At 40.6% G+C, this 18617-nt stretch overlaps 2 protein-coding genes across 2 annotated transcripts in view; both read right to left on the bottom strand.

Moving 5' to 3' along the window:
* The window catches only part of LOC111329888 (uncharacterized), a 37694-nt gene extending 34005 nt beyond the window's left edge, over window positions 1–3689 (bottom strand). The window contains exons 1-4 of the mRNA XM_088728229.1: window positions 3470–3689; window positions 2943–3180; window positions 2392–2554; window positions 1939–2130 (exon numbers count right to left, since the gene is read on the bottom strand). Of these exons, the coding sequence (XP_088584355.1) occupies window positions 1939–2130; window positions 2392–2554; window positions 2943–3180; window positions 3470–3545 (669 nt within the window). The 5' untranslated portion in view covers window positions 3546–3689. The remainder of the gene's footprint in view (window positions 1–1938; window positions 2131–2391; window positions 2555–2942; window positions 3181–3469) is intronic.
* Window positions 3690–3976: 287 nt separating this feature from the next.
* The window catches only part of LOC148727108 (protein bark beetle-like), a 28021-nt gene continuing 13380 nt past the window's right edge, over window positions 3977–18617 (bottom strand). The window contains exons 5-17 of the mRNA XM_088728231.1: window positions 14247–17015; window positions 11131–13806; window positions 10790–10939; window positions 10263–10421; window positions 9783–9992; window positions 8479–9309; window positions 8301–8395; window positions 7036–7164; window positions 6700–6817; window positions 6226–6404; window positions 5861–6064; window positions 5432–5533; window positions 3977–4350 (exon numbers count right to left, since the gene is read on the bottom strand). Coding sequence (XP_088584357.1) covers window positions 4030–4350; window positions 5432–5533; window positions 5861–6064; window positions 6226–6404; window positions 6700–6817; window positions 7036–7164; window positions 8301–8395; window positions 8479–9309; window positions 9783–9992; window positions 10263–10421; window positions 10790–10939; window positions 11131–13806; window positions 14247–17015 — 7943 coding nt within the window. The 3' untranslated portion in view covers window positions 3977–4029. The remainder of the gene's footprint in view (window positions 4351–5431; window positions 5534–5860; window positions 6065–6225; window positions 6405–6699; window positions 6818–7035; window positions 7165–8300; window positions 8396–8478; window positions 9310–9782; window positions 9993–10262; window positions 10422–10789; window positions 10940–11130; window positions 13807–14246; window positions 17016–18617) is intronic.

Here is an 18617-nt window from a genome sequence, read left to right on the forward strand (position 1 = left end):
CAGACTCGCATAATTACTTGTTATATTCGTCTTCGCATCCATCTCACATTAAGAATTCCATTCCTTTTTCTCAGTTTCTAAGACTTCGTCGTTTATGTAGTGATGACTCTGATTTCCACCCCAAATCAGAGTCGATGTGCCAGTTCTTCGATAAACGTGGTTACCCTGTTTCCGTCGTTCAAGCGGGTTACCACCGCGCTCAACTTATTGATCGACATTCAGCACTACTAACGTCGCATAAGGAAGATTCCGACCGCATTCCATTCACTCTCACGTTTCACCCTCACAACCACTCAGTTAAATCCATCATTCTTAAAAACTTTAAATTACTTCAAAACGATCCAGAGACAAGTACTATCTTTTCGTAGCCTCCGCTCATTTCATTCAAACGCGACAAAAACATAGGCAATTTTTTGGTCAGAAGTTCTTTTCAGACTAATGACCAACCAGGCACTTTTAAATGCGCTCGTGCACGATGCAAAACGTGTCCTTTCATTCACAACACTGATAAAATATCGGGACCTAAACGATCCATTAAGATCACCGATCACTTCACGTGCACCTCCGCCAATGTAATCTATTGCATAACTTGCACTTATTGCAAAAAGATATACATCGGCGAAACAGGCAGAAGACTAGATGACCGATTCCGAGAACACCTTCGAGACGTGGAAAGGAATGACAAGGACACATCGAAACCAGTCGCTAGACATTTTAATTTACCTAATCATTCTAAGCAACACATGGCAATCTGCGGTCTTTCCTTGCACTTAGGTGGCACGGAAAGCCGTAAAAATCTTGAACAAAAGCTCATCTTTCAAACCGGCAGTCTAAATCCCACAGGGATCAACGAACGCTTTTCATTCCACTAATTTATTCATGTTTTTGTCGTTGCCAAGCTCCCACCAATAACGTAGCTCCATTTTCTGCCTTTAAAAGCACACACAACCCACAATTCCTCTATTCGCTCCGACGAAGGGCTAACGCTCGAAACGTCAGCTTTTGTAATCATTACGGTGGCTAATTTACCATTTCAACTTTGTTGATTTATCCAAATTATTGGGAAGGTTGTAGTCGATATTGTCCGAAAATATGCCAACTAAGTGTGTTGTAGGAGGATGTCAACGTGCGTAATTTGCAAGAGGGTATCGCGCTTCATACATTCCTCATACAACACACCTTGTCGGCATATTTCGGACAATATCGACAACAGTCTTCCCAAACAAGTGAAAATGTGTGAAATGCAGACTTTCGTGTTCTCGATTTGACGTCACATTACCCGTTAGAACCATTCCTCTTTAAAATAGATCGTGAGCCAAGATGGCGGCCGATTTTCCATATTTTCACTGGGCACAGAAAATTGAAGATTTAAGCAAATAAAAAATTTTTGCTCAGAAATATTCCAAATAATACGCTTATTTCGTTAAGCGAAAAAATATTTTTGGGTCTAGGTGTACTTTAAGTCCAAACTATGTAGAAAAAACTTCTATTGAACTTCAGTCTTATATTTCCAAGCAAAGGGGTAACAAATTTACGCAAAAGAAGGCTAGAAACCAATTGAAAGCAACTTCGTAGAACTTGGTCTCGTCCTCTAGCGCGAAAATAATCTAGGTACTCCCTCGTTTGTCTCTCTGCCTGTTTTTTTTTACTATATTTATCTCAGTCTGTCTGCGTCTAATTGCCTATCCATGCTCTTTGTTTGTTAGGATCTTTTCGTCTGTCTGTTTGGTTATCTGAATGCTTTCGGTCTGTGTCTCTATTTGCCTCGCCATGTCTGTCTGAGTGCGAGTGAAAGTTTGTTTCTGAATGTCTGTCTGCCAAAGGGACTTATAGTGCTCTGTCTGCCGTTCAGGAAGTAAGTGTATATAAAGTAAAGAATACGATGGTCCTGCTAGATCTCCTTTCTCATAGTGGATATCTTTTATTAAAATCACGTACCCTTAACTTCTCTTCTGTTAGGTGGCTCTTCCTGAACTGTAACGTCTTCCTTGCAATGTCTCTTTTATGTCTCCTCTGTTCTTTAAGGAGTTGGTTAAGTGATGTCATGGTAACAGGGGTACCATTCACAACGGACAGAACAGGAAGGACTTCTATCAGCATGAAATCTCCGGACAAATGAGATTCGACTACCTGGAGATATTGATAGACAATCTCACAAAACTGATCTGTCAAGTTTTTCTTGATATCAGTACACTTCCCATAAAACAACTGATAAGATGTGACAAATGGCTTGATGATGTTCTCTTAGTTTAACACTGAATTTCCGTCATTACATTATGACGTAAAATTTACACCCGCTGGAGGGGCAATTCCCAGCGACAATGAGGGAGGAAGATTGTTCTTCGTAATAAGGTATTTCTAAATTGAAATATTCAATCACATTATTTATACCTTTGCAAGGATGGGATTACTGGTTCTTCCTACGACAGAATCATTAACTGCCATCTGTTGATGATTGGGGTCTGGTTCAGTTATAATTAAACCATAGCTGTTGTCACCACCCGTACAGACCACGTCATTGTCGGACGGCGAGTTGGGAATACGGGGATTGAATCTGCATACGAAAACATGAAAAAGAGTCAATGAAAAATTTGCTTGTTAATCAACTTGGTAACAGTTCCTTGTTTCGAAAGATTACGGGTGTGAGGAAAACAACACTAAGGCTACCGTCAAAGCCGCTAAGTTCACTTAGCGGCCAATTAACACAATGCCGGAGTAGAGAGGCGCTGAAAAGAAGGACTGTTAATTAGACTTCTTAGCTTTTGTTACACAAACTAACAAACTGTCCTGTCTGCTTTCAATAAAGATATGCAAGCAAACAAGAAAAAATGTACCTTTCCGTTCCTCTCTTTCTAAAAACATAGGTAGAGTTAGATCGTTTATACTTGGTAATTGATTGCTATTCTTTCAAAGACGTTCTTCCAAAAGGATGCTTTTCTTACCTTCGTCCCCAAGTAGAATTCTCTGTACACCGTTCGAGCTCTGTTTCTACGAATGTCATATCAGAAATCTGACTGACTCTAACCACCTTCTCGATGAACCCATGACTCTGTTCAGAGACTACCACATCACCGGGCTTAACATTAAAAGCATCTTTTTTGTTGATCACAAGAAACTGAGAGGATATGAACTCTTCATTTACTTTGTAAATATGCCCCACGCACTTGAATACTGTAGTTTCTGAATATGAAGTTCAAGATAAAAAGGATTAATGAGCTTGCAGGGAGTAGGCAGGATCTTCTATGGACGTGCTCTACACTGGCATCTTATTGACACCTTATTCGGAAGGAGGGAAGGGTCACCCCTTCGGATTTAGTTATTTATCCCTTAATAAAAATTTATAATTAAGTTTCGAGGAAAGATAAGAAACGTGATTTAATGTGGCTTTTGATAAAACGTTTTCTTACAATATTACATCGACAAACAAACGGACCCAAGAAGAAGCAAAAGATCATTGATAAAATTTCACCTTTTGGTAAAACATGAAGAGCTGCTGAACCGTTCAGCGTGATACTCCCATTCAAAAGGCCTTGTAAGTTATCCATGTTGGGTTCTTCATCCAAAGTTGTTTCATCAACTATCTCAACAAGAGAAACTTTTTGGGTGAAATCCGCGTACTGAATCACGTCCTCAATCTGAGAAGGTGTACCCAGTATTATTGTGAAAGGCCCTATTAATTGACAAGAGACGTCTTAAGAATGGATGACAAATTCTAAATATCACGTTTGAGTTACTGGGCGAACCAACGAGACCAAGGAAAGGACACTTATTAATTTTTTTCGATAATTCCTCGGCCATCGTCTTAACTTTTTTCTTAGAATTATCGTGACGCATAAATATTTCATGCCTTAAAAGGATCAAGGCTGGGTCGCTGAAAAATTGTGGTGTATGCTTCGGCGAAGGCGATAGTTTTGCCTTTTCAAGCAGTATACATAAGCCTCGCCGTGCGCTCTCCGCTAAGAGGTATCTTTGGAACACTAACAAAAAGTCAGTGGAAAGCAACAAAATTCTAGAGGGAAAGACAGGATGCTACTGTAGTAACTGATATATGTAATTCTTACCTGCAAATGTAGTCTCATTAACTGTATGCATCACCCCGCCTGCCTGCGCGCTAGATAACAAGTCACCGGCTTTGATACCCAGACTCCTAGGCAAAATGAGCACCGATGTAACATCGGTACGACCAGGTAGGAGGACGGGACAGCTGTAGATGATTGTGGTGTTGGGATCAATTACCTTAACATTGCTTCGTAACACAGTGTTGTTGATTCGCTTTGGATCAGTGTAATCTACTTTGACTAAGCCATGGGGACAACGGGTTTCATTCCATGACCTACATTTGCCTTCTTCCTGTGAACATGGAAACAGCATGTTTATCTGATCGATGAAAAGCATATCACGAAGAGGCGCTTAAATTCCCCATTATTTTTTTTATCAATTGACGTGAGGGTTCGTTAGCCGACGATCAGAAGCAAGGGGGTTATTTTGGTCCAAATATGGAGTTGAAGTTTGAAGTTTGAGGTTCGAGCAGTGTTTTCTTAATTATAACTCACCGCCATTTACGAGGAGGAAAGTGGAAAGCCTGCATGAACTAAATTTTTTACGTCAAAGCTTTTTTCATGAAGCAATGAATAAATTATGGTAACTGATTTATCTGAAAAGGGACTGATAGAGAAATTTCAGAGATCGTTCAAGCCAATCAAGGCTTTACGACGTTTAGAATCTTCTTTAGAACCGTAAGTTTTAAGTATGGTCGGCTGTCTAAACTGTCTTGGTTGTTTGTTTGTTTGTTACAGAAATCCCCATTTGGTCGTATTTACAATCTGAAAACTGCTATTGTACAACGCATTAGTATCGCGATGAAAATTTTTGCATTCAATAATCATTGGAGATATACAACTCTGTCTAAGGAAATAGAATGAGATCGAGTTTTCTTGCCCATAAATACGTAATTGCTTCTAGGTTATATGCTTCTGGGTCGATTTAATCTTATTTTTAAACTTCAGTAGAAACCACATATCAGGCTGCAGCTTCTAACTGTAGTGTATCAAGACCCACTACAGCATATGCCCATTAACGCATCGTCTTAAGGGAAGAATGACTATGCATTCGAATGGATTAAATCTTGCTGGCCCGCAAAAACGGCATTTGTAGAGTGGCTGAGTGAGAAAGAGAATGGAAGGTGAAAAGATTCGGGAGTAAACATGGATGTCCCTCGCTCTATCAAAGAGAGTAGAATATGATCGGGACAGATAGAATTATTGAGAAATCATTTTTTCCTCGATCTACCACTTAGGCGGAGGTAAGGGAGACTGACTGCCTGATCGCCTATTAGGTAAGACCCTTGTCAAAGAATTGATCTTGATGACATTGCAAAACATTAAATAAATAACAACGTAAACTAAACTACAACGGTGTTATAGCAGCTTACCACATAGTTGTAGCACTTTTCGAGATCTTTGCACTTCTGGCAGGACACTGAACTAGTTGTCTCTTGAGTAGCGTTGCACTGTCTGGCGATACAGCCTACTCTCTTTAAGAAGAAATCCGAATGAGCAAAGTTACTTCTGATGGGGGAATTTCTCTTCAAAACGGTAACGTTATGACTTACAAATCAAGCAGGTAAATTGGCTGTCAAAACACCAGACATTTGGATTTGGATTTTGTATTTGGTCTTCGAGGGACCAGAGACAAACACTGTTGAAGTATATCATGCAAATCTGGTATCCTTTTAGGGTTGCTAACATGAATTCCCAAAAACTGATTTTTTTTTCAGCGCCAAATGTTTAGAAACGAGTTGTGCCACTATTTTCCGTGGTGGCGTAATGGTAAATATGCATATCTTTCGAACTAGTTATACCTGTATTTTGCTCGAGCAGTGGTTGACACTGCCAACAGTATAACAGGTGTACCAGAACCAGTCTGGACACTGCTGAGCATATGGTCCTAAAGCAGTTCCCGGCATGCACTGCTGTGCGCTGTCGCACCATCCACACGCAGGGTCTTGGGAGCAAGTCGAACATCGCTGAAACCTGGCGCAGTAGGAGTAGGAACAGGCTCGACCCTATGAGAGAACGAGGTACTTTGTTTGGTTGTCTCAACGAAAAACTCGTTATCAGGTGAATACATTTTCCATTTTAATCCCCGCTGTGGTTTAGTGTAAGAAATACAAATGACCACAAGTTAATCCATTGCGATTTTTAAAAACGAATTAATAAGACGTACAAGAAATCCTGGTTTACACTTGCAAATGTTTGGTCCCAAACATTCTCCGTTGCCTGAACAGTTGTGCACGTCATTACAGTGATACTGTGAACAGTCTTGTCCTGTCCACCCTCGGTAGCAGAAACAGGTAGCAACGACACAGTCACCTTTGTGGAAACAGCCGTTTGGACATCGGATAACTGAATAAGAGATCAAATTTATGGCAAGTTAGAGAATTATAAAGCAAAATAGAGTGAAAACTTTTATGAGGTCAGGCTCAGTAGATTTTACAAAGGCCAATGAGGTTGTACTTTCGAGGAAGAACAGAACAGGGTCAATGTGATAGCTCCTCGCGAGTTCCTTGATAAGGTGTGTGCAGCAAAGCATTTAACTGCTGCGTCAAACGTTGAAATTGTCGTTTGGTGATCAAATTTTTCCCAGCCAACTCTCGCTGGCAACAATCTTAATCAAATGCTGGGGGAAAAGTCGACATACCGGCCGTTTTGGTGCAGACAAAAGGATAAAGACTGTCACAGGACACAACTTTCTGAATTCTGTCGTGTGTCCTGACGGTACACTGCTGCCTCTTCTGTACACTGCTATTCTTTGCCTCCTGGAGACGAAAAAATAAGTGGGTCTGGTAAATATTTTTTAGGAGAGGCATCATTCTAAATTACACAGAAAATATCTTGGTAGCAATAGACAAACTCAAAGAGTGAAGAGAGCGTTGGCTGAGGAAAGCTTTTGTATTACCGAATTAAAGAAGCGAATACGTTCACATGTTATAAGATGACTTTTTTGGCTGTTTTTATGGGTAACTTAAAAACCTACCGGGTTGACGTGGGTTGCGACCCAAATTGGCACAGGAGGTTTCCCATCTGGTCTCTTTGCCTGCGTCGCCATGTTGATAAATTCCATATCGTCAGGTAAAGAAGTGGATGCCACATGTCCTCCATAATGCTAAAAAATCAAAATGAACTAATATAAATGGGAAAATTGAATTTAGGACAGCATGGTATAAGGCGTGTTTCTCATTTTATAGGGTTGAAGGTTCTTGAAAGCGGAAATCATTAGTAGGCTACAAATATGGGCTCTAAAGGGAAGTGACGAAATGTGAGTGTGGGTGTGTTTGTGTGGGTGTTTGGGGTGTTTCAGGAGGAGTGAGTAGCAGTAACCGTTATCAATGCGCTTCAGTGCTGGTTCTCTAGAAACTCAAGACCCCTAAGAGTTGACACAAGCCGCGTTCTAGAAGAGTTATGCCAAGATTTCTTGAGCCCTCTTCTGTATCGTTCAAATTTATTTTTAAAGTGAAGGAACCAGAAAAATATAATTTTGTTAAGACAATAAAATAATGCCCGAAAGGAAATAATAGAAGAAATACGAGGGAAGATGGTCGAGGACAAAGAAGATTGACAAGGAGTGCTATCGACGAACGCGAAAATGTAAGGCTACATTTTTCACCATGTCCAAACCGAGAAGTAGCCAGAAATTTGATCCAGACGAGCCTGCAGAAAGTTAGAGATGAGTCAACCTTTTTTTAAAGACTTTTAAAGACAGTGTAGTGCCGCATCGGTGGAAGGGTATTGCGAGATAATTCGATTTTGTTAAATGAGTATATAAAGTACAATATGATAAAGAGTTTTTAAAGCTGATGTTTGAGCGTTGGCCTTTCGTCAGAGCGAATAGAGGAGTCTTGGGTCGTTATGGAAGTTAGTTTCATTGGTTTTCTTCACGTAGTTTGTTTTCTAAGAGCTAGTCCTCCGCAGATTGAAAAGTAAGAACAGAGATTTTGATCCTGTTTTGCAATGCCGTGAGAAGTTTGCTTACTGACGGCAAGTTGCTTATGACCACTGTCTTAATGACATTGTTGCCTTTTATGAACTCGTAACTACGGTCGTAAATTTAGTGTATTCGTTTATTGATCTACCGAAACATCTGTCCTAAATAACACGTGTCGTGAAATATATACAAGTAATTTGATCATAATATAAAAACCGGAAAATCAAGATGAAATCATATACCTTCTGTACAAACAAAACAAAACTCGTGAATAAATGTCACATAACAATCGTGACGCGTGACTGTTCGTGACATACCTGACAGTATTCCTCAGCTTCCTGTAGCGTCCTACTTCCTCTTCTTAGAGCATAACAAGCTGAGCCCAAGCTTAGCCAGTCAGCTGGACAACCAACTACAAAATAATTGTACAAATAACTTTGATATGAGTAATTCTTCAGGAGTAAGATCAGAAGTTTTTGAAAGTGCTGTACTTACTGGATAAAATCTTTTTTGGTGGAAACTTCATAAAAGGTTTATATTCCACAGTTGCTAGTCTGTAATCATCTCTTTTCTCGTAAATTCGCAAATCAACCGAAGAATCTGTGCCAAATCCCCACCAGTTCAGTTTTGCATTAATTGGATCAGTAACTGCTTTTCTTGTTGAGCGTAACTCGTAAAGATTTGCCGGATTCTTTAAACTATTCCTTTGGTATTTCATTGGACCATTCGATGAGATCGTTGCAACATGATTTTTTCCAAGGCCTTTGTTCAAGTACAATGTGTTTCGCGCGCATGTCTGTTCTTCAGGCATAGGACTGGAAAAGTTGTATTCGATTGAGTGCAGTCCAGAGTTGTTATAGAAAAAATTGTCAGTGACCTCGCTTTGTATATCACGAAGTTTAAGAGTGCTATTTTCGCCTGTGTTACCACCAAATAAGTTGTTAACGATGTACACGAAACTCCTGCTTTGTTTCAGTTCATTCCCATCACTGACCATTATAGTTCCATTCGCATTATTAGTAAACGTGTTGCCGTAAATCAAGCCTCGGTATAAACTTGTTCCATCACTCTGTCCTAATTGCGCTTTTATTCCGCCTAAGCGATTACCAGAGATGAAGTTATTGGCGAGCGTGAAATTATTTTCCTGGATTTTTAAGGAGACAGCACTCTGTTGGGGTACGTTGGAATGAGAGGAAGGCGCTTGGGTTATTTTACATCGTTCGATGGTAAAAGGAGGTCGTCTGTCGCTTCCATCAGCAACTGAGGTGTATTCTATTGCCTGACGATTGTTGTTCATGAAAAAGCTGTTATATATGCGGTGCTCTCCTGTTGGGATTAAAAGAGCCATTAAGTCTAAGATGAAAGCGAGGATAAACGGGAGAAAGGGAGATTTAGAGTTTGCAAGGTTTCAAGACTGCACGCAGGCGGTCTTAAGCCCAAGCAAGAGCCTCAAAAACCGAGGACTGAATTTAGGGAGGGCGAAATCGCCTAAGCTGCCAACGATGTTTCATTTTCTGGGGCTCTACACACGAAAATCCAGCAAAGCGGCTTAGCAACGATTTTTTTGCCGTTCAGAAGATTTAGAATCAATGAAAACTTAAAATAAAAACGAACAAACCGTCTGCAACGCGGGAAACGTAAGTGACCCAGTACTTATTGCTTTCAGTTTTGCGCTTGATTTGTTTAGAGGGTGACACAAATTTCTCTACGGGTGACCATGAGAAGTAAATCAAATCAGAGTTATCCCTGATCTATATTTTCTCTGAAGGGGATATTGCTCTCACAGGAAAGCGGGTTACCTTTGTCGTGCGAGCAGCTCCGTAGTTCTACGTTGTCCATCATCACGTAGTTTCTGTAGTAGTAAGGTGACGAGATATTACATTCCCCCTCGAATAAAAGTCTGTACTCGTCAATACCACTAGGAAGGTCTAAAGCAATTTTCCTCCAACTCATTACGTACAGATCACTTGCTTCCCATAATAACTTCTGTTTGAAGGTAGGATATGTTCCTATGACAATAGTTTGAAATGAATTCAAATCAATAATCAAATAAATAGTTACAGTGAGGAAAACTGACCAAAGAGCGACAAACTGAGCAATAAACAAACAAAGAAAAGTTCAAGAAGGAACGAGCGAAACTGAAGCAGTATGAGCGATAGAACAGCTTCATCACTAACGAGCTAGGTTTTGTTTTTCACTCTGACCTCACTACATTACAAATATACTTGTTGTGAAATGATCATGCAACAGATTCGTTCAAAGAAGAAAACAAAATGTACCTGTCTGTATGAAGAGCGATAATCTAACTTCCCCTTGAAATTTCCTCAGGAAGTAGAAAAACACGATAGAACAGACCTTGGACTGCTTCGTAATTGTAGGACTGATAATGGCTGCTCGAGTGCTCCCTGACACCCAACTACCAACAAACAATCGCTTTCCTAAAATAAGAGGGAGGTCTGTTCGTTTCACTGAAAAATTTTCGGAACAAAACCAAAGCAAAGCAAAGCAAAAGTACAAAACCAAAACAGTGCTTATTTGCATTGGAAATAAGTTTGTGCAAGGACTATGGTTTCTGAGAGATTAATTCTATTTCTCACTCCTTGAGTTCAACAGCCAATGCATGCCGTGTATCTTACTTTCATGTTGAAACAAAAATTCCACTCTTAGCCTGAGTTTCTGCTTTTTAAGGCAAACAAAATTGACTTGTTTTATCGATATAACGGTTTCAAGAATTTCAGACTTTTTTCGGCCAATGAGCCGATATAGACTAGATATTTTTCTACGTTTTTTCGTATGTTTTCCATACCGTTCAAAGAGAAATAGGAATAATCAGAGGTGCGGTACCACCAACGGTGGCCAACAATTGTCCATTTTGTCGTCACGTTACGTCCCTTAATTGACATGTTGGAGAAAGTCTGCCAGCCGCACAAATCCAGCTCGTAGGTGCAAGGAGCATCTGAAAAAGAAGAGAACGGATTAACACAAACCCTAAAAAATAAAAGGCTGGAAAAGATATTTGTATCTTTAAGGTAGAGCGACTTGTATTATTTCGTCGGCGAAAGAAAGAAAAACTTCTCAGGTTCCATCTTACAGGAGATTAGTGAAACTGCACTGTGAGATAGGTTTGGGCTACCAAAAGCGACTCACCTACAATATCAAAGCCTTCCACTTGAATAGCTACCTTAGAATTCACATCACCACTCCACTGAATCAAAATTTCGCTGCGTGGTATAAACAGCTCTTTATGAACAAGACTCGCAATCTCCTGGTTCGACTTATGCACAATTAAATTTGAAGTCGTTGTGGAATCATAGACAAAAATCCGCTGTCTACCACTATAGAACAATATAGTCAACTTGGTTCCTAGGCCTTTTGGTGAAGTCAGTATTTTTTGGCAAGCCATTGATGCCGTTGTTGTCTTTAGCCTTGGAATATCAAAATAGAGAAGCAACGGATTCCATAAAGGTACAGTTTTATCCAGACTGCAGAGAAAGACTCGGCCATAGTGGACTTGAGGGACATTTTCTGCACTTGCTTCTTCAAAGGCAACGCCTCGTTTGTTTGACATCGATGATTCAGAGCTCTCTACCAAAATACTGTGTCGTGTTTGTGAGAAGCTTACACCAACCCCTCCTGTGTTAATAAATGTGCTGTGATTGACGTGTATGTTAGTTCTTAGAAGGTGGAGTCGCAAGCCACCAGAAGTACAGTTTATTATTTTAATGGACTGGAGTTTGGGGCTATCAGTCAACACAGCTTCTACAGTAGGAACCATCATACCATGGTGATTTCCCCCGTGTGAAAATTCTACATGCTGCAATATGGATCGAGGTTTAGAGGCGTTCATATTCCTGGAGGAGATGAAGCGCAAATTTCCCCACGGCACTCCCTCACAATTCACGACCGCTAAGTCACTGCTTAAGTTGAACACTGAAAGCTTTTTAGCACAGTCTTGAAGAGATGTTTCGTTACCAGAGCAACGGAATATCATCGACATCGAACGATTAATATCGCGCGTAAGTCTCTCTGACGTTTTAGGGGCAATTTTCGGCGGGTTGTATCCGAGCTGTCTACATACTACCTCACTGATGTTTCTCATGAACGTTTTACTAGGAGCAGATATCGGCATCCAGGAATCATTGTGAAACACTTCAGCTCTACCTTCCCACGGGAAAGCACCATCTACAAGACGAACCAATAGCCGTGAATTTTCATTTACCCCTTCTGGCTCTGCAACTGTAAATTTGATTGGTTTGGTTGGCGTTCCTAATACCTGGAGTGACCCAACAACAAGTATGCTTACTCCTGGTCTCATCTTCACCGTCACGCCTGCCTCTATGGTTAACGTGACATTCTGGAGAACTGTCAAATCTGATATTATGTAGTAAGAACTGCGTGCCTCCTCTAGTGCTATCGACTCAAATAGTCGTCCTGAAAGAATTTGTCCACGTTGTTTGAAGTCATGCGGCTCGAGGATGGTTGAGTTTGGATTATCACTGCTAAGCAGAAAAGGCCAATCGTCTGCTATGGCATAGTCATAGTTGTCATCAAAGTCCAGTATTCTGTCACGCACTCTCTCTCCAACCACAGTATTCCACCAGTTATGCGTCACATTGACAACGTCATACGGAGTAATAGCAGGAACCTTGATGCACAACTCTCTGAGGTATTTTGAGTTGTTAAATTTATTGTGGCGAATATTTGTCTCTTTGTAATACAAAATACCAGAAACAGTTACAGCGCATGAATCTCCATTGTTTGAAGATGGCAGTAATGTATGGGGTAAGTTGTTGGTCAAGGTGTTGTTGTAGAAGGTTAACTCCGTACGTTCCAGGGAAGAATGAATGTTGTGTACCACTTGAAGGAAGGCCACATTTCCTGCTCTGTTTTTACTGAACGTGTTATTGGTGAACTTGGCAATCGCGTCCACGCGAAGAGCTTCTATCAAGCTTTTGTCTTGGCAGTTATTCTCATGGTATACGTTATTTGTTATGTATATAGGAACATAACTAGCTGTACGTTCGAGAAGCACACAGCGACCTAGATTGGACTGAAAGCGGTTATCTTCGATAATGAAACTATTAACCTCCCTTTGAATGGCAATCACTGCCTTATCTGGGCACTGATTGGTCATAAAGAGGTTGCCCTTTAAGGAAACAGTTGGCCTTCTTAAGCGGTAAACTGTTCCTCTAAATGCTATGACAGCGGATCCACGATTGTTGATGAAAGTATTATTCAGGTATACCCACGAAGAGCGGTAAGATATTGCGGAGATATCGACAGTAGGACCAAGATTGTGGAAGAAGTTGTTTGATTGGAACCGAACGTTAAAAAATGCACCGTAAGAATAGTAGCTCGTGGAGCCAACGGCTCCTTTTCTGTTCCAAGCAAACGTGCTCTCAGTGACAAACAGATTAAGATAATTATGCCCATAGATAGCGAGGCCTCGATCACCACAGTTTGTCACATGTGACCATGCAATTTTCACCAACCCCCGATATCTTGAATGTATAGTAATTCCTTGACGTAATGATCCATTAATAACAACTTTCTCAATCCTGGATTCTGCATACAGACTGTTCATAAGATTCATAACTATTCCTTGATTGTTGTTTTGAAGGTTTGTTGAAGCGATTTCAATGAGTTGGATACGTCTGGCGGTAAGTTTTATCCCAAAATCCCTAGAATTGCTGATCGCTGTATCAACCATGCGAAAGGACTTCAGCAAGTCCCCTTCAATGAGCATATTTCCCTTATGACTCCTAGTAATCTTGACTCGAGATATGCCGATGTCTCCTGAGATGTATTGCAATTTTTTGCTAGCTATAAAGAAAAGATAAAAGGATTACTGGCACTATGGACTTTTCTTTCTTTTTTTTTGTTTTTGTACTCTTTTTAATTTGGACGAAAGATCAAATCTACATTTAGAATGAATAACCCACATTTGCGTATGCCAAAGCCCAACTGCTACCCGCACCTTGAAGAGAGATGATTCTTGCTTTCACTTCCCCTGGGTGGGGCTATAAACCCGACAGATTACCCCTCCCCTCCCCCCCCCCCATCCTGCTTAACATTCTGTTACTTGCAAACCCAGCTTTACATTTTTTTGGAGAGAGAGAGGAATCGTTAAGTGCCTTGCCTAACAACGCAAACGAACATCACTTCGTTCGATTCAGAGACCAGCGGTGCCATCACAAAGCCTGAACGTTTCCCGAGAACACTACAAACAAAAAACTCGAAAAACGTTTATAACTTTTTCAAACCTTTCACTGCATATACCAAGAAGTTGAAAGCAAGACTCCTGTAGTAGCTTATGGAGAGGTCAAACAATATGGACGGCTTAGTGGAATTGAAGGTAGGATGGTCCCTCCACGATAAGGTCTCCAATTTCCATGGCGAACCAGCGGATGCATTAACACCATCGTATACATGCAAGAGGTGACGATATCGATTTAAGGGTGAGTAATACAGAACCTGTACAACCAGTTTATATCCAGGTTCAGTCTCCATCACATGTTGACACCTCAGTTGAGCGGTATACTCTAGCGTCTCTAAGGTGAAGTAATAGACTCCATCGGCCAATACAAAGGTTTTGTTCTCAGAGCAGACGCGAAAGGTCTTATGCATATCTGGGCTGGCCATCTCAGCGGCAAGGGTATTTATTCCATCCCAGGTGCCCGTGAAAAGGAAACCGTTTCCCTCACTCCGAGTTATATTTACGTCAGTAAGTTTGAGCGAAGGAGACCGCGAGAGAAGTCCATGTGATTTGGTGTTGGATATGGTTGAATAAGGAATAAATGTCTGTTCGTGAAGTAAATCCTGGTATACTACTTGTACGCCAGTTCCCAAAGAGTTATTGATGAAGATGTTGCTTAGATTATGATGGTTAAGATCAATTTTTAAAGCTGCACCTGGAATGTGGATGTCACTGCGATATGCAAACCCAGCATCTAAGATCTCCAAGTGTTGTATCACGTGTTGATGTTTTGTCATTGCCAGGTGAAGCCCTGCCCAGTTTGGCCTTTGACAAGTAAGAAACACAAAATACCCCCGACAGGTAGGTTCGTATCTCCAATTGTTAGCACTGCAGTTCAAAATATCGTTGTCTATGTTTCCATTGCAGATAATGTTGTGCACAAAGCCATTAACTTGGTCTGGACGGTGATATCGTCTATAATATTGATAGTAAAGATCAAGTTGCAGGCAAATGATCCTCCCCTCTGTGGTAAACGATCTGCCGTAAGGAAGACACATCGGCCACCAGGTGTCATTTACAAGAAATTCAACTCTCCCTTCCCATGGCCCAGCGCCTCCAGCCAAGCGGAATCTATCTTGGTCGCATTTATTCGTAAATCTCACTTTCTCGATTTCGGTTCCATGTACAAGAAGCTTCCCTTGTACGAACATGACTGATCTGGGAGGAAACCTTAATGTAACATTTTGCGGTATGGTTAAAGTACCATTGGCCAGAACAATGATGTCATCTTTAACTTCATAAGGTGAATCAGCGGCTGATAAGACCAGCGGTCTATCCAATATTCCACCGATGTTGCTGGAACCTCTCAGAAAACAGAATGGTCTTGGACTGCTGGAGTTAATGGCTGATGTTTTGCTTTGTGAAAGAAAATATGGGCTGAAATTGACTGGAGATAACTGAACTCTGTGCTGATGATCAAATATTCTTGCCACAATTCCACATTCTTCTTTTGTTCCCCACCAGTTAAATTTTGCGTCAATAGCTCGTCGGGGATCATGTTTTATAGAGGAAAGCTGAAAAGCAAATTTTCTGTTCTCTAAAATGTTGTCACGCAATACGAAGCTGCCTTCTTTGAGAACAATGACCGCTCTTGTAGTAGAGCGTCGAAAAAAGTTTGGGAATAGGTCTCGATTTGCAGCATCGTTGTCTTCGAAAGTATTATTTCTTATCGTAGCAATGCGAGTCTCTGGGAAGGAACTGAAGTCAATAAATAACACATTTTCAGCCCGGTTCTTCCTGAATGTGTTGTTATTAATTTTCACGTCAACTAAATGACCTTTATATCTGGCTCCGCAATTGTTACTGTCAAGCAATGTCAGCACCTTCTCTGTGTTGTTAATGAACGTGTTTGACTCGATGATTGCGTTCATACCGAGTTGTCCTGTACAATAGACGTAAAATGCATTCACTTTGTTGTCTTCAAAATGATTATTCGTCACAGTAACTTCCACTCCCCTTGATTTGGAAAGGCGATAATCCCAGTAGGAGCAAAAATCTGGGGACAAAAAGATTCCTCCTTGGCTGTTACGCTCAATCTGGTTCTTAGTTATTTCCATGGTGATATTTTCTGCTGAATCTCTCCAATATCTACATTCTGGACCCAGTTTAACCCCATAATGACCATTGTCAGTTGTGAAGCTTTGTTCGAGACTAAAGTGCGTGAACTGATGCCTAAGTAAGTATCCATTCCGCCTTCTGTCAGACAAACTCACGCCGTGCCTCAAGTTAGACTTTGCTGTGCAATTATGAAACTGATGAGATCCCGCTTGATTTGATATGCAACAGCCATCGTCACCGTTGTGGGAGAGATTTGAATCTTTAACGTAAGTGGAAACTTTACCATTATTAATTTGCATCCCGCTTTGCTGATTCCACACTGCATCAATGTTTCGAAAGACAACTTCTCCAGCTCCATTATTAACTGCAAATCCGTTGTAAGAGTTACCACTGAATGCCGAGTTTGAAATGTTACTTTTAAAAGCTACACCTTGGAAATACATAGCATTGTGTGCATTTTTGTTGGCTGACACTTTGTGAAGTTTATAAGACAGAAAGCTGCTATAAAAGAAATCTGCACCATTTCCACTGTTGTTTAGAAAGTGAGTGTCAGTGACAGTCATTATTCCAGAACTACGTTCAACAGTAATGCCACCTATTTTATTCCTGAATACGTTCGTTGACGTAATGCTGATATTTCCCACGAAGTCGTGAATAGACAAACCCTTTCCGTGATTGTCACTAAATGTGCAATTGTTTATCACAATAGAAGGAACATCTGAAAATTCAACAGTATTTGTATTGATCAAATAAGAGAAATCTTCAATTTAATTATAAAAGCATAAACCTTAGCCGCATCTCTCATGGTCGGACGAAACACCAAAAATAAAATAACATCAAGATCCTTGGGAAGACTCTAAACATAAACACTCTGCTACTACAAATTTAACCCTTGTCCGTCTGCGTTTTCTTTTTCCAGGAAACGTGTTGATGATGAATATGAAGAGAAATTGAAAGAGCTTGACCGTGACCTTCCGTGCAATTTTGTTATCAAATTCTTTTCAACACCTAATGTCTATAAGGATATGATATTCTAACAAACGGCCACTCCAAATTAACTTCTGGAGAAGATAACTACCCATGTCAGAAATTAGCCTTCATGAAAACGAGGCCCAGATATTTGGGCACCCTTTGGTTTAAAAGTCAATGTGGTAAAACGTTGAATTTTGTAGTGTTGTTTCAGGGTATTAATTATGAGCCCTTTCTTGTTTAAATAGGATTTATTTTCAGTTTGTAATCTTCTCAGTTCGCTACTCTTCTAAATAAAACCTATTAAGTTTTGGAGGTATCTTAAAAAGAACTGAGTTTGATTCCTATGGTGAATAAGTCATGTTGGGTGCTATGAAAATTGTAGAAATCCCGCTTATGGGTGACATAAAGAATAATGGACGCGCATAGATAGGAAATTTGTCCTCAAGTGTTCGACTAGATGGCTAACGAAAGAGCGTAGCGAACAGAAAACAGTAGAAATCTTTTCAGGTACACGGTTAAAATCTATCTGTGGAAAATATCCCTTGTCGATTTTCGTTTTCAGTCGTGAGAAGTTCCATCGTCAAAGCTAGGTACGAAACTTCCGCGTTTTCCTTTTGTAACTTAGTTTTCTTCCGCTTCTAGGAGATTTTGAACGTTACTTTCTGTAAGCGATACGAATTTTTAAGTGTTTTCAGTCCGAGAAAATATCGACAAACGATCCTGGTTTGAAAGCGGTGAACGCTTTGCCATTTATTCATCAACATGACAGACTGGCGCGAAAGGCGAGTTAAGTGTCAGCTGCTGAATGGCGATATCAAACACATGCTAATAATTACCGTAGTTTTACACGTGTGCTGTTAAGGAGATATTTGAGAAAGCCCCAAATGGAGAGGCAATTATGTGGCGTTCATTATCACCACTTGTAGTCCAACCCACACCCAAGTTCACAGATTTGAAGAACGAAGCATTGAGATCCGCATGATCTAGTCAAAGCATCGACATAAGAATTCCAAACAGGTCCATGGAACGAAGCCGGTGTGTTCTGTCACCAAGAGTAAAAGACTTCAGGTGCCGCCTACATGACTAAAAGATCTTCACAAAGCTGGATCTCAGACAGGGGTACCACCAGCTAGCTCTAAACCCCTCCACAAGACAAGTAGCACACCTCGGGGAAACTACAGACCCCAACGACTGGTGTTTGGAGCGAAATCCTCACAAGATGTCCCAAACGGGGCTGTGTGCAGAATCATTGGAGACGTAACCCACTGCTTAAACCAGAGAGATGACATCCTCCTGGGAGGATGAGATGAGACAGAGCACGGAAAAATAACGGAAATCTGTATTACAG

This window comes from Stylophora pistillata, chromosome 7, assembly GCF_964205215.1.
Source record: "Stylophora pistillata chromosome 7, jaStyPist1.2, whole genome shotgun sequence".
Taxonomy (NCBI): domain Eukaryota; kingdom Metazoa; phylum Cnidaria; class Anthozoa; order Scleractinia; family Pocilloporidae; genus Stylophora; species Stylophora pistillata.